The sequence below is a fragment of the Silene latifolia genome, chromosome X (genome assembly GCF_048544455.1).
Source record: "Silene latifolia isolate original U9 population chromosome X, ASM4854445v1, whole genome shotgun sequence".
NCBI lineage: Eukaryota > Viridiplantae > Streptophyta > Magnoliopsida > Caryophyllales > Caryophyllaceae > Silene > Silene latifolia.
Window position 1 is genome coordinate 197,196,963 of NC_133537.1, and position 15,961 is coordinate 197,212,923.

Genomic DNA, 15,961 nt, shown 5'->3' on the forward strand with positions numbered 1-15,961 from the left:
TACTTGATACTTGGATTAAATCAACCGACTTAGAAAGCTCTCACATGTTAGGTTTAAATTATTGGATGTGCATTCATGCATTTAAACCGTTTTATTAACTTTTGCATTCAACCAAACAAGATCGATCAGTAGAGGCCGCTACCGCGGGCGGGATTGGGCGTCTGATTAAAGATCTTCCCAATACGTACCTTCACCTCTTACTCAGAAACTTTGGATAGTGGACGACCTTATCCAGAGCGTACGAGAGTCATTCTAGAGATAGGATGCTAAAGAGGGACGATTTCCTTATCTTTAGTACCTATGTCAAACGCTGCTTTGTGCTTCGATTTGACCGAGGTATAAAGTGGATTTCGAACGAGTTCCAATCATCCCACAAATGCTTGGTGGCGACTCCGAACATCTCTAATCGTTTTGAGACCCTTACCGAGACGAAACCGGCCGATCTAAAACGATCCGGTCGAAAGCATTTTTATGCCGCCGAGCGTGTCTTTCAAAAGGCCGCTGCACGTCCGCAGATTGAACCGGACCTACAGGTGGGCCATGTCCACAACATACACATTGTATTTTCAACAGGTGACAAATACTCACAATACTTAAGACTAAGTATAACAAATTATGATCTAATACATACGTAATCTGGTTGTGTTTCATCATTTACTGAACCATCAGATATAAAATCCAACAGAGGTTCACCCTATAACAATGCATACTGATGTCCCTGAGGTTTACGAAAGCCTTGTTCAGAATTAATAACTAAGCCTTGCTTTTTTCACCAGGTTGTTGCATTGTTTGCTTGACAGCTCGCAGTAGACCCCTGCTTTTTTACATCAGGATACCTGAAAAATTACAAATGCAACACATGGTGGTTACCGACAAGCATTTCCACACCCGAAACTGTATAAAAAAATGTACAGAATGACAATATTCAGCAATTAAATACCAGCCTCCAAAATTAAATCAGGCCACTCAAAGTCGATTCTACCTGATAGAATACTTCATATTAAACAACACATATCTACTTGTCACATACCATGTTTGATTTCCTCAACTTTCTTGGCAGACTCAACCAATAATGAGTAAAGCAATCTCTAAGAGACTGATATTCATTTCGTTTGATTAGAAAAAGGTGAACAGCATAACAATTCAATATACGAGATGTATGTAGAAAGTTTAAACAATTGATTTTCTCTTCTAACTCTGTTATGATATCATATCCAAACAAAAAGAACTTGACGAAAAATCAATCAAGAAAAAAGGATCGGACATGGTATGAGCGGAAAAGAAGGAAAGGATAAGAGGGAAAAAGAAGAAAAATGAAGACAGTAAGATAGAAAAGGGAGCTGGTTACCTCTGTTTGACAGCCGGCAATAGACCCCTGCTTTTTTTCATCGGACTACCTGGAAAATTACAAATGCAACACATGGTGGTTACCAACAAGCATGTCGATCCTCATTAACAAAATATAGGATATCAACTCAAACTGAATCCTTCATTAAAAAACTCAAGTCAAAACAACTCCTAGAAATACACACAAGGTAGTAGTGATTACAATACACATCACACTACGAATTCCGAGCACGATAAACTCCAATATTTTATCAAACAATCAATTTAAATCAAATACATTCCAGTAATCCTATGTTTTATTCCCCTTCGTAACTTTAAATTATAAGTCTCACTTAATAAGTTCAATTCGAGCAAAACCAACCGGCGAAGGTTACACCCATGATGCATTACTTCATTCCCTTAAACTATTTTCAATTGCACTTTATAATGAAGTTGCTAAAATAAAAAGATGCACAAGTGACTTAAAAAGATAAGTTGTCGCTGCCATTATTGATATTAGAAAAGGGAAGATAATTATCGCTGCCAATATTGCCCTTATTCACGTATCAGCTGCCATTTTAATTTTCTCCTACCATATAACAAATTAATCTCTGCACAAGATCAATATCTAATTATAAACACAAATAAAAAAGGTCACCAATGAAATTTCAATTGATAAGTCTCGTATTATAACTAAAACCAAAGTAATCCGTACACTTAGCTACTACTCCATACACTTAAGTTGAATCTTCTTTGTATCATCCAGTCTTTCGTACATCCATTTTCGTTCAAATCCCTTCATTCTCATTCAATATGAACTTAACAATATTTTAATGAAATGAACAAGTTTAAAATAAAAAGCCTTTTTAAAATGAAAACCACATTACACAAGTATCTTAATCAATAGGATTTATGTTATCAGCATTATTCAAATCAGTGAGTAAGGACATTACATAAGTTTCATCCCTTAAAATTATAGTGAGTGTTCCACTACGACTATTTGTACTATCACAAATGCATGCGAGAGCAAGGGCAGAAGACTACAGGAGGGCAACCATTAGTATTCAATATAATTGAGGGTTAATTTATGAGAATAATCTAAACTATCACTGACCGTCTCAAAGTAATCCAAACTATTCATTATCTCAAAATAATTTAATTTATGCCATCATTTAACTTATATTTCCTTAAGTGAAGAGCAACCTGCTTAACTGGTCATCTCTTCATCTTTACTTAGAATTATTATTAATCCCTCCCGTTCAATGATCAGTTTATGATTTATCCAATTATCCCTTCATATTTTCCATTGATGATTTCATCCCTTTTGTTCATCATCCTTCTTTTTTTTGACAAGAAAGCAAATCTCATGGTATTCACTGGTGGAACAAACATTCTACTACAATTTTAAAATAATTGACAACGGGTAAAAGTCCATCATTTGCTTCTACATTTTGATCCTAAAGCACCCTCAGTCCACTAAAGTAGGTCCATCAGAGATGAGCACACTCCATCCATGAAATCAAACGAAGTCAAAACTGTCTATGTAGCTCAAAATTAATGACTAACAGACACAATTTACACCATTAATGAAATCAATCAGGAAACGGAGACCTAAGTGATGTAACAAATTAATTATTCAACAAAAATGTTATCAACTATAACCAAGTCGTGTGATTTAATACCAAGGATGAAGGGTCTAACCGAAAAAGTTACCAACTGTGATGGTTGTGGGAAATATCGGTATATTTCATCAAGAAAATTCGGATTATAACGAAATTATGAAATATGAAATTACTAGTCATAAACGAAATTGCATAAACAAAAGAATAGAGATTAGAATTAACCTCCGGTCCTAGCAATATGGCCTAAGAACAAATATCGAGATCGATATTCTCCTAATCGTTGCACCCAAGATGCTTCGAGAAAATGCCTCTTTCTTGCTAGAAAGAAAACCCTAATTTACTAATAATTTTAGAGTAGTGTTTAGGGTTTTGTGATGAGAGTGTTTTTGTGAAAAATCAAGTGAGAAAAAATGATTCCCATTTATCCCTTTTAACCGTGTAAAAGGAGTAAAAAAGGGAAGTTATTTTTCTTTTCTTTTTTTTTCAAAACCGTGTAACCAACCAAAAATAAAGAGAAAAATCTTCTTATTTTTAGGTTGTTATCAAATTGTATAAAATGTGTATATTTATCAATTGTCATTTATGTCGTCACGTATTAATAAATTCACACACACAACAGATTGTAGTCGATTTATTAATACCGGTCTGTCAACATTTATTATGACAATTTCGTATAATATATACATTAATTATAAATATCGCATATTTATAATTTGCTAATTAAATATAACCGTTTATGTTTAATTACTAATTAACATCTTAATTCGTTTAAGCTAACATTATATACATTAATTAAATATAACTGTTTATATTCAATTTACGAATTAACAATTAATTCGTCTCAGCTGATATTATTTAATTGTATTAAATAATCGACTCATCATCACGTTGACTAACCTTTTAGTCAAATACATGGACTAACCTTTTAGTCATATAAGGCATCAATGTGATTATATTTTCATATAATCACATCTCTCAAACACATCCTTTAAGTGTGACTTTTAGGGACCAGTTGATCACCGCCATCAGTATGATAATAACGTCAAACTTCTAGCAAGCCAACCGTTATTAGTAAACGTTAATCAACTGATAAAATACTAAGTATACCCTGTGAACCTATAAGAGATTTATACACGTTATCACACTAACTGTGGAGGACACTAGCTCCAACAATGGCATGGTTGTACCTAGTAATTCTGTTTGAAACAAATCTAAAGTCAATGAAAAGTTCGTAAATGAAACAATTAAACTTATTCTACCAGAAATTAAATACCCCTTCAACTAAAATTAAAGAACGGGAAATTAGGGTATAAGTTAATAGACTAAATCCCCAACTAATTACAAAAACTCAAAATTCAATACTTTACATTCAAAAAAAATTAGGGTTAATCTTTCATACCTGTTGAGATTGCTCTGAAATTGATTGGCGTAAACCCCAAGTGAATTAGTCTCCGGAGTTCGAAGGGTAGCCGCTATTGTTATGTCACTCGCCGGCGTTCGAAGGCTTCGATGGTAGAGGTGGTCACTCGGTGCGGCACTTTCGATCTCGATTCTCACTGAGTAAATAAAATGTGAACTTAGAGTTTTATATGGTGGTGGTTGCCGGAGTTCGTGTGGGTGGTCGGCCGGCAGAAGTGTAGGATAGAGAAAGAGCAAGGAGAAGAAGGAGAGAGGGGGTTAGGGTTTGATATGGGGATTAATTGATTTGGGAAATGAGGGAGGGGAGTGGTTCTTTTCTTTTTTTTTTTTTTTTTTTTGCAAAAAACCTCAAAGGATTTTAATATATATCACAAATGTCAGTCCCGGCGACAGTAGCAAATTCAGCTGGCAAATCAGACAACCAAAAATGTCTACCAATAACCCATGGTCTAGCATGAGCTAAAGAATGAGCTAACGAATTCAAATTCCTACTAACATGCTTAAAAACAACAAAATCAAACGACAAACAAAATTGCCTAATCTCGTTATAAAGCACAAACAACTCGCTTCTACCGCAACGCTTCTTTGTCAGATCTTCAATAACCTCAAGAGAATCACTTTCAACAATCACACGCCTCGACCCCATTCTCCTTGCTTCCTTCAGGCCCAGCAAAACAGCCTCAGCTTCAGCCATAGCCACCTCAGAACATACTTCCCTCTGCACCACACACGCCCATTCCACCACACCCTCCGAGTACCGGCTTACAGCCACCAACCCCACACCCACACCTTCCATGACACCCGCATCTGTATTAACCTTAGAAACTCCATCTCCCGGCCTCTCCCACCGACTGTTCCGAGCTTCCGCCGCCAATACTGGAACCGTCTTATCTCGAAGGCTATCCATCTCCCAAACCAGCTCCCAAATCCTGCGCACAATCTTCCCAATATCCCATCCTCCAGCTTCAAAAATAAACTTATTACGCCTTTCTCATAACACCCAACATGTTGTTAAGAAAATCACCCGCTCCTTCTCCCCCAGCTCTCTTAATCCCAGCTCAACCCACTCCCTCACACTTACACCTCCCTCGCCATCCCTACCTCCAGGCCTACTTCCTCCCAAACCTCATCACCCCAACCACACCCCTTAATAGCATGGAAACATGTCTCCATAGCATGGCACCGAGGACAGCTAGCATCCCCATATCCCAACCGACGTACCAAATTTGCCCTTGTAGGGAGAGCATCATGACACAGCTGCCAGATAAACGCCTTGATCCTCGGAATGACCGGCACACGCCATATCAATCTCCACAACCACCCTTCCTTAGCAAAATCCGACTGCTCAACATCTGACCCATTATCCGCCATAAGCAATCTATACCCGGAATATACCCCACTGTGCTCCCCATCCCAACACCAATAATAATCTCCACCCTCCTCACTCAGCCGTATACTTCAAATTCTACTAGCTTCAAACGGCATAAATAATTCAGAAACTTTAGACACATCCCATCGACGTTCACCCGCAACCATCAAATCTGCTACCCTTAGGTCGATCGCAACCATCAAATCTGGTTCTTAGATACAGAGTTTTTTGTTAGGATATCTGACGGAATAGACGTCAGAAATTTTGGCTTTTGTTGACTTTTCTTACGGAATATCCGTCAGAAATTTTGACAATTTGACTTTTCTGACGGAATTTCTGTCAGGAAACCGTCACACAATATTAGCGCTATTGTTACTATTCAACGCGCCACTTTTATCTGACGGATTTTCCGTCAGAATTCCGTCAGTTTTCCTTATTAACTGACGGGTTTTTTTTTCCATCAGAATTCCCGTCACTATACCGCCGTATTTTAGTAGTGTTGGCTAGCTCATCTATACTCATCATCTCAGCCCTAGCATACAAAGTGGATCTCTTCGGCGGCATCTTTGAACTATATAAGAGAAGAGGTAAACATAAACACACATCCCACCAGTTAAACACGTATATGACCTGTGCAGATCGTACTCGACCGAGCTCTCAACCCACTCGATCGAGTTAAGGTCACTCGATCGAGTTGCCTACTTACTCGATCGAGTACCTCGACTCCAAAACCTGACCAGAAAGCATCAAACAACCCACTCGATCGAGCCCCTAACTTGCTCGATCGAGTAGCCCTCGCTCGATCGAGTTCCTAACCTACTCGATCGAGTGCCCAAAAACAGCAGCGATTGTTCAAAAACGTTATACACCCCACTCGACCGAGTCCTGCCCACTCGATCGTGTCCCTCACCTACTCGTTCGAGTGCGCCCCACTCGATCGAGTCATGCTGACTCGTAAGCTACCCGCATGCTCAATTCAACTACTTTCCACAACAACGATATATATATATATATATATATATATATATAGTGAGCATCCCATGAGTCTATCATATTAGATGAGTCTAGCATATCAATAAGAACCGTTGGATCTTATTGATCCAACCGTCCTGATTATGACACGTATCTTAATTTAAAAAAAAAAAAAAAAAAAAAAAAAAAAAGTAGGCGCACTGATATAATAAGAACGACACATTCATTATTCCTCATAAATTTTCACTTCCTTTTCTCTCTCTAAAACGCATGTCTCTCCTCTAAAAGCGCTTCACGTTCTTTTTCTTTGGCGTTAATTCACTAAACCATAAATTTTTTCCGTAAATTTTATTACATCAAGCAAAATCGCACTAATCAAGTGAAGATCATTATTATATTTACTCAGAACAATCGTTTCGAAGATGACGAAGAGGTATAAAATCGCTCTATTTCATTATATTGTTTTTAAACTTATTTCGCCACTGCATGTTGTTGCTGTTGCTATTATTGTTGTTATTGTTGTTGTTTTTAGTGTTGATTATACTATTTTTTCTTCAAATAATCATCGACTTAGGGTTTCTATTTTGCTCAAAGCAGGAAATTGATTTTTCCGCGAAAAATTAGGTTATTATTGTTGTTGTTGTTATTGTTGTTGTTGTTAGTCTTGATTATAGTGATTTGAAGCGTTTATTAATTGATCGAAGAAAGAAATTGATTTTTTAAGTAAAAAATTAGGTTATTCTTTGTTGTTGTTGTTGTTATTGTTGTTGTTGTTGTTAGTCTCGATTATAGTGATTTGAAGCATTTATTAATTGATCGAAGAAAGAAATTGAGTTTTTGATAAAAAAAATTAGGTTATTACGAGTTCTTGTTGTTAATGTTGCTGTTGTAATTGATTTAGGCTAACTGTTTTTCTCGAAGTGAGTAACTGATTTTCTGCGTTCTAGTTTTTCGCTTCAAAATTAGGGTTAATGATTTGTAATAAATGAGTAATTAATGTGTGTTACCGTTCTGCTTTCGATTGATTTATTTGTTCGTCGTGTTGAGTTATTTGTGATTTGCAGGGAATGTTCATTTTCCTGAAGTTAATAATATTTCTGAACAAATCTACAGTAACAATATTACTATAAAACTATCATAGTAAAAGTGTATCCCCTATCGTTTTAAAGAGCAGCAATTGCTTTTGTAACAGTGTTACTGTAGTTTTATATCAAAACAATTGTTTGACAATACTGTAACACTGTCTCATTCTGTGAGGATACTATCATTCTTATTCCATTCCACATTCTTTCTCAGACTCGTCCACCATCATTCCTCTTCAGTTTAATAGCTGTAATTGTTTTAGTTTTAATGTTATTCTGTTTTGGTTTTTGATAAACAATCTCAGGAAAGCAGAGGTAGTACCTGAAAAATCTGTCGTCAGTAAGAAGGCCAAAGTGGAAGCATCAGAAAAGACAGCGAGCAAAAAAGCGCCGACGCAGAAGCCTTCCAAATCATCGGACGAGAAAAACGTCGAAGCATCTCATGCCGATCAAAAGTATGTCCCTATAACTCTTCGTCGTATTGAGCTGATTTGAATGAAATGTCCCTTTTCCTGAAATTAATAATATTTCTCAACAGATCTACATTAACAATGTTACTGTAACACTATCAGAGTAAAAGTCTATCCCCTATCCTTTTCAAGAGCAGCAATTGCTTTTGTAACAAAGATTATTCTTTGTAGTTTTATATCAAAACAATTGTTTGACAATCTTTGTAACACTGTCTCATTCTCTCGAGGATACTATCATTCTTGTTCCATTCCACATTTTTGTCACACTCGTCCACCATCATTCTCGCGGTTTAATATTTGTAATTGTTTTAGTTTTAATGTTATTGTTTTGGTTTTTTGATAAACAATGTCAAGAAAGCGAGGCGTAGTAACCGAGAAATCTGCCGATCGTAAGAAGGCTAAAGTGGAAGCTTCGGAAAAGACAACGAGCAAAAAAGCGCGACACGAAGCCTTCCAAAATGCCAGACTTAAAAACGTTGAAACATCTCATGCGGATCGGTATGTCCCTATGACTCTTCGTTGTGTTGAGTTGTTAGTGATTTGCATGAAATGTCCCTTTTCCTGAAGTTTATAATATTTCTCATGAGATATACATTAACAATGTTCTTGTAACAACGATCTGAGAATAACGTATACTATCCCCTATCCTTTTAAAGAGCAAAGACATCATTACCTATCGGTGTAGTAGCTTTAATTGATTTACTTTTAATCTTATTCGATTTTGATTTTTGGAAAAACAATGTCGGGAAAGCGGAGGTGCCGAGAAATCGGCTATGACGAAGAAGGCAAAAGTAGCAAAGCATTAGAGAAGACACCTAGCAAAAAGGTGCGGAAACACGAAGCCATCAAAGCGAGCAAAGAGAGAAGGAAGTCGAAGCATCTCATGCATCTGAGTATGTGTCTAAAAATCTTTGCTCGACCGCAAGTCACTACTATTAGGGTTTATGATATATTGTCTCATTGTTACAGTAAAACAGAATCAATTGATCTTTAAAAAATTATTCGACCTCCATTATTCGTATTCCAATTGTCATTTCTTCAACGACTTGACTACCACCATTCCTTTTCAATTTAATAGTTGTCTGTTATATTGTTATTGTAAACTTCTGATTTTAATTTTTGAAAATAACAATGTCAGGAAAGAAGAGGTACCTGAGAAATCAGCTCCCACTAAGAAGGCTAAAGTGGCCGCATCAGAGAAGACACAGAGCAAAAAGGTGCCGACAGAGAACGTGCCAAAGCCGACTAAGAAGATGCAGACCGAAAAGCTGTCAAATCCTACAGCTGAAAAGGCGACGAAGGTGCCTACAGAGAGTCTACGCCAGGCAACACCTACTCCTTTAAAAAAGGTGTCAGTGAAGGAAAGTAAGGTGCCTACTGAAAAGGTGTTTAACCCACCAGCAGCAGTACCAAAGGAGCAGGCTGCGAAGGTTCCGATCCAGCAAAGTAAAAAAGAAACCAATGTGCCGAGGAAGAAGGCAGCAGAAAAGCCGTCGCATGATGTGCCAGTGTTGTCGAAGGAGCAATCGGTGCCCATTGAGAAGCAAGCAAGTGCACCTCCTCAAAAGGCACAAGAATCGTGCCAACGTCAAGGCGGCGACTAAGCAATCAAAATCGGTTGCAAAGGAGACAAAAGAAGAGGTGCCCAAAAAGTTTCGTAACAAAGGGTGGGACCGAAGGCGTGAATGGCCAATCTGCGAGTTGGTGACAGAAGAGGTGGCAAAGAAGGTGCCCAAACAAAAGACGGCGGAGAAGGTTGTAGCAAAAAAAAGAAAGTTTCAGCGGCAAAAGAGCCAACACCAGAAAAGGTAGTAAGCAAGAAAGAGAGCGTGAAGGTGTCTGTAAAAAAAAAACCGACAAACGCAGTACCAAAAAAGGTGGCGAGAAACAAAGAAACCAGATCACGAGTAACAAAAAAGAGACCTAGAGATAAGCCCATGTCATCTGAAGAAGAAAGTGATAGACATTATGAGGTTTCGGATGACTCGGCGTCGACTCCAAAATGTCGAAGAGGGCTAAAACAGAGAAGAGACCAGCCAAGACGATGGTGAAGGCTGAAAAAGAAGAGGTCTTAAAAAAGTATGTGTCTTTCTAGTGGCCAAAACTTGTATGTTTAAAGTTTGATTTGATTTGATGTTACGGTAACACCTATCTTTGTAACATTTTTTTTTGCATTTGAGTGCTACTATAACGGATGTCTTTGTAACACATTGTCGATTATACTTGTTTGTTAATTGATCTTAGAAGGAAATAAATTTTCCATTAAAAAATTAGGTTGTTCTTTGTTCTTGTTGTTATTGTTGTTGTTTGTGTCGATTATCTTTGATTCGTAATAAATTTAGCCTAACTGTTTTGCTCGAAGTGAGTAATTGATTTTTCGCATTCTAGTTTTTCGCTTCAAAATTAGGGTTAATAATTTGTAATAAATGAGCAATTAATGTGTGTTACCGTTCTCCTTTCTACTGATTTATTTGTTCGTCGTGTTGAGTTGTTTAAAGTTTGGTGTTACAAGTAACACTTTTTTTCGTATCCTTGTTTTGTTGCTTTCTTCTGCTTTGGTTTGTTGGCATAAAATAGTGTCACATTGTTTAGCAGTGGTGCTAATTTACACTTCCTTATTACAGGCCGGATAAATACCCAACTAAGTGCGGGGCCCGATCGTTGGTCGATGTTATGAGCAAGTTTTCCGTAAAGCAAAAGAAAGCCATTAAAGAAATTGGTTTTGGAGGACTATTGAAGATGAATATATCGTAGTCCCTTAGGGCTAGCGAGACTTGCTTGTTGAGGCTTTTGATTACGACAGTTTCAAGGTTCATGTTCTTTGAAACAGAGGAGTTTGTCTTTGTCAGTATGATGTTCATGACCTATTTTTTACTTTTAGGTGAAGGGTAATAATGTGGTGTTGACCGCAATCGGTCGCGGATCGTGGTGAGGACACCGAGTTAAAAAACAAATGGAGAAGGAAGTTCAACATCTCTACGACACGAGAACATCAAGCTAGATTTGGTGACTAGTTGGTTTAAGAATAACAAGGGCGCATGCGGTGATGAGTTCAAGCAGGTGTTCGTTCTTTATGCGCTCTCCACTTTTTTAGCGCCGACTCCAAATTATTCTCGTTGATTTTAGGTCGTTGAAGGTGTGGACGATGTTGAAAAAATAAAAGGTTTTAATTGGTCAAAGTATGTCTTTGAGAAGGTATACGAGGGTGTCGGGGTTGAAGACAGAACGGTTAAGTGTCTTTGTGGGTGTATTGTGGTGCTACTGTTGGCCTACATTCACCGGTTTGAGTTCCATGGCGAGGTACAACCAATCGACTTACCTACGATACTGAGCATTGGACGAGATGAAAGTCTTTCAAAAAGAGTCAAAGACGAAGAAAAGATTGGCTGTCTAGGAGCTGATGAGATGTCAGAAACTGTCTATCCTATTTGTCTTGGGAAGGGATCCCCAGCTGAAGGTAATGTCGCACTGTCAGTGTAATATCGTCACGTAATATGGTCTTTGTAATATCGTTCTTGTAATGGCTTTACTTTGTAATAACATTACTGTTACCTTACTATATTGTTAATTATTAATATTAATTACTAATTACTAATATGTTTCTGTAAATAGGATGGGCAGAATCTAATGAGGGTAAGGATGACGAGGCAGCTTTTCTTAAGAGTAGTGAGGGAAGGGAGTACATCTTGATGGAGAAGCTTCCTGGCATTGAAACAGATGCCGAGTTGAAGGAAAAAGCTGTTGATGTGAGTTGTTTTTATAAATTTAATTGTCTGCAATTGTTACAACTCCCAAATCTGGTATATAATTTGTTTCTTTCTGTCTGGTTTATTGACTTAGGAAACCGACCTGATGTTGCTGATGTATAGAAGGGATTCCAACCTTGTTCACGAGAGATTTGCTCAGCGATTGAAGGTTTTTGAATCAAAGCAGAAACAGAAATCACCACTAAAGCCTGAATACCTTAAATATGCCGAAGATGTTGTGCGAAAGGCTGAATCGTTGAAGAGGAGGGCGAATGACTTCTCGGTATATACAAGGTCCAAAGTCAGTAGGAAGTTGGAACCATTTCCAACAGAGAAAAGTCCTAGGACAGTTAAGTCAGAATCTCTGGTAAATGAGGTATTGAGCAGTTTAAGTGAGCAACATCATGAAGAAGATGATGAAGAGGATGAGGAGGTTCATGACGAGGACAGGCAAGATGAGATGGAGGGTGGAGTGGAAAGTGATGATGAGGACGGGACTGATGATGGCAACGATGATGACGGGACTGATGATGGAGAGGATGATGATGAGGACGGGGATGACGATGGCGGCGATGTTGAGAGTCGTCTTAAAAACAAGAGGCTTCAAGAGGGTGGCACGGACATAGATAACGATGAAGAAAGTGTCGATGAGGAGGAAGACGATGAACAGGATGAAAAGGAAAAGGAGAATGAAGAGGAAGAAGACAAAGAGGACAAAGAGGAGGATGTAAAGTATGTTGAAAGCCAATCTGGTGAAGGTAATAGATCGAGTAACAGTGTTACTGTTATTACTTTTAGTTATAGTTTTACAATAACACTGTTACTGTAATATGTTATATATATTAATAGTTAGTAATATAATATTCAATTACTTACTTCTGATGAAGATGAAGAGGATGATGCAGAGGAACAGGATGATGCAGATGAAGACGATGATGCAGATGAAGAGGATGAATCTGGCAAAGGTCAAGAGGATGACGGAGATGAAGAGGAGGAGGATGATAAAGACGAAGAAAATGAAGACGACAAAGAGGGGAGTGGCGAGGATGATAAAGATGCATATGATGAAGGTAATATAGTAACACTACTACAATAATCTAATCACTTGCACTAACACCATTACATCATCGTTGTTATAGAGTTTTCATTTTACAAATAATTACTAATATTCAATTACTTTCCTTTTAGATGAAAACGATGATGCTGATGAATATGATGCATCAGGGCAGGGTGACAAAACAACTAGCGAGCCAGAAGATGGATCTGGTGAAGGTAATAGTGTAATGCTGTTATAGGCTTTCTGTTACTGGGTGCTTTTGTAACACCCCGGTTTATAAAAGAAGTCCTCGTCAAGACATTCCCTCATAAACCGGACTGTTACCATCTCGGTTTCCCGAGGTAGTGAATAACAAATTAAACTCCAAGGCAATTTATATAATATTTAACTTAATTATTACAAATTCTCTTTTCAAATTAAATTACAAGAACTGACGTAAATAAAAGTGAAGTCTTCTAGATGATGATCTAGTTACTAGGTCGTCTGATCCAGTGTCTCACGCCCATCAAGCTCCCGTCCTATCTCTTAAACCTGTCAAGTCTGCTCCCCATAAAACGGTTCATCACAGGTGTTCACGAATACACAGGGTCAACCACGAGGTTGAGTAGGGAAAACAATAAAACAATAAAATATGATATGCATGATACTCCGTCACCTCCATCTCCGTCTCAACTCATCACACACATCTCATAACCCGGACAACCCAGCCATACCGATCCCCGGTAGACTATATATCGACCGAAGCCGATCTGCCAGCTCAACAGCTGAGGACACCAGGGCAAGTCCTGCAGAACCCGCCTGGGCCTTATCACAACATCACATCGTATCTCAACATCATCACCACCACCTCATCCTCCAACTCCAATGCATATGAAATGCTCAACGGTTATTAATGCAATGCAATATGTATATAAATCACCGAATCGATAAATCATAAAGTCATGCCCGTTACCCGATGTTATGATATCATACTCAATACGATCAAATCAGTCAATCACCTTTCCGAATATAAATGATAACGTAAATCAACAACCAGGAATCAAGTTAACACAATTCGACAATGACGATAATAGGACAAGTGTATTTCCCTACCTCAAAGTGCCAGCAAATCCAATTAAGCAGTTAAGCAGTCCAATGGACAGATGTCCAATAATATTCCATCTCAAAATCGTTCTCACGAAAGATAAATAATGATAACAATTACTTAACTATTCCCGTTTCCAACATAGAGGGTTATTAATGATAGGACTTCCTAAAAATGGAAACTTTCCCGATATAGTAACTTTTCTCTTTTAACCAACCCGACTCAAAACCCGACTTGAATTATTTAACTGGTTCGGGAATTAATTTAAATAACCGATATGATAATTTAAAAGATTAAACGAATTATTCAATTAAGAAAACCCGAATCAAATATTGGACAACTCAACAATCCCGACTCAAAACCGTCTCTGAACATTTTAAATAACTCGGGAGTTAAATTAAATAACTAATTTAGATGACTCGGAATTAAATTAAATAACCATTTTAATGAATTAAACGATTTAAGGAAAAACCCGAGTCACACAAACAATTCAAACAACCCGTCTTTAATTATTTACTTAACTCGGGAATTAAGTTAATTAATTTAGAATACGACCCGATACGAAATATAACGATTAAATGATGAAAAATCCGTTTAAAAACCAAAACAGCCCGCACCCCTTCACACGCGCACACACACCACCACAAGCCACCTCACCACCGCGACAACCACCTGACCCAACACCCACTCTGACCTCACCACCCACGACCACCACGGCTGGTCGATTGCCGGCGAGTCGAACCAGGGTGGCATCTCTGGCAGTTCACTGCCGTGCCTCCCAAAACCTGTTCTCTCCTTTACCACCACCGCACTCTACACCCATAACCCTGTCAACCACCACAGCCCCACTCGCCGTCAACCCACGAACCAAGACACAGTGACGCCGCCGTTTCGACCTCCCCCGAGTCAACGGTGGCGCCACCCCAAATCCCAACCATAAAACTCGCCTGAAAACTCATATTATAACCCGTTTGACCACCCCCATCGATGCCGCCTTTCTCTGCCCCTACAACCACCTAGGACCACCCTAACCACCACCACTACACTCGCCACTCATCACTCATCACCCATTTCCCCTACCCCGACACCAATCAACATTAACACCTCTATAAGACACGAAACCATGACCAACATCTCGACAGAAAACAAAAAGAGGAGGAGGTCTTTGAACCTTACCTTTTCCGCCACCATAACAACCACCACGGCCGCCTAAGAACGTCGACGACCACCCCTAGCCCTTCCTTGCTGCACCGTGACCACCCATGCTCTCTCTCTCTCTCTCTCGTATTGCGTGAAAGGCTGAGATCTAAGCTGATGAAGAAGGGAGGCGGGTTGAGGGTGTGTGAGATCTGAGAGAGGCGGGTTGGTTGGGGTAGTGTTTAGGTTATCATTAGGTTTAGGGTTAGGGTTAGTGTATAATTAGGGTTAATGGGCTTAGGGTTTAATTGGCTGAAAGCTGTTAATGGGCAGCTCAATTTGGTTTAGCTCACCTTTCGAATTCCATATGAAACCGTCTTAAATAACTTACGATAGCTTAATGTAATTATCGACTCAACAATTACCCGACTTAATTGGTAATATAAAATGTATAATAATTAATATATAATAATATCCATTTAATTTATTATATAATATTCATTTAATTTATTATATAAAATACGGGGTATTACAGTCTTCCCCCCTTAAAATGAACTTCGTCCCGAAGTTCGCTCCATACCCAAACCTCGGAAGGGTATTGCATATCGTTCTTACGGATGTCACGCATTTCTAACACGGTTAACACACATTTTCGACACATCAATTACACCTAACAA

At 38.4% G+C, this 15,961-nt stretch overlaps 1 protein-coding gene, 1 long non-coding RNA gene and 1 other non-coding gene across 3 annotated transcripts; all 3 read right to left on the minus strand.

Moving 5' to 3' along the window:
- Positions 1–640: 640 nt before the first annotated feature.
- On the minus strand, positions 641–770 carry LOC141625766 (small nucleolar RNA snoR74). The gene has a single exon (XR_012535527.1). It is a non-coding gene; the product is annotated as a small nucleolar RNA snoR74 (small nucleolar RNA).
- A 3,955-nt stretch (positions 771–4,725) lies between these two features.
- LOC141619065 (uncharacterized) lies at positions 4,726–5,738 on the minus strand. Its single transcript, XM_074436097.1, has 2 exons — positions 5,449–5,738; positions 4,726–5,353 (listed from the first exon to the last, which is right to left on the minus strand). The coding sequence occupies exons 1-2, from the start codon at positions 5,736–5,738 to the stop codon at positions 4,726–4,728; spliced, it is 918 nt and encodes a 305-aa protein (XP_074292198.1).
- Positions 5,739–13,419: 7,681 nt separating this feature from the next.
- Positions 13,420–14,240, minus strand: LOC141621686 (uncharacterized). The gene is made up of 2 exons (XR_012532575.1): positions 14,156–14,240; positions 13,420–13,603 (listed from the first exon to the last, which is right to left on the minus strand). It is a non-coding gene; the product is annotated as an uncharacterized LOC141621686 (long non-coding RNA).
- Between the last annotated feature and the right edge of the window lie 1,721 nt (positions 14,241–15,961).

Excerpts from the sequence above, each read along its gene's own strand:
- LOC141619065 (XM_074436097.1), bottom strand. The coding sequence starts at position 5,738 with ATGGCGGATAATGGGTCAGATGTTGAGCAGTCGGATTTTGCTAAGGAA. Across the intron at positions 5,354-5,448 it reads GTAGGGATGGCGAGGGAGGT|GCGTAATAAGTTTATTTTTG; the intron begins GTAAGTGTGAGG and ends GTTATGAGAAAG.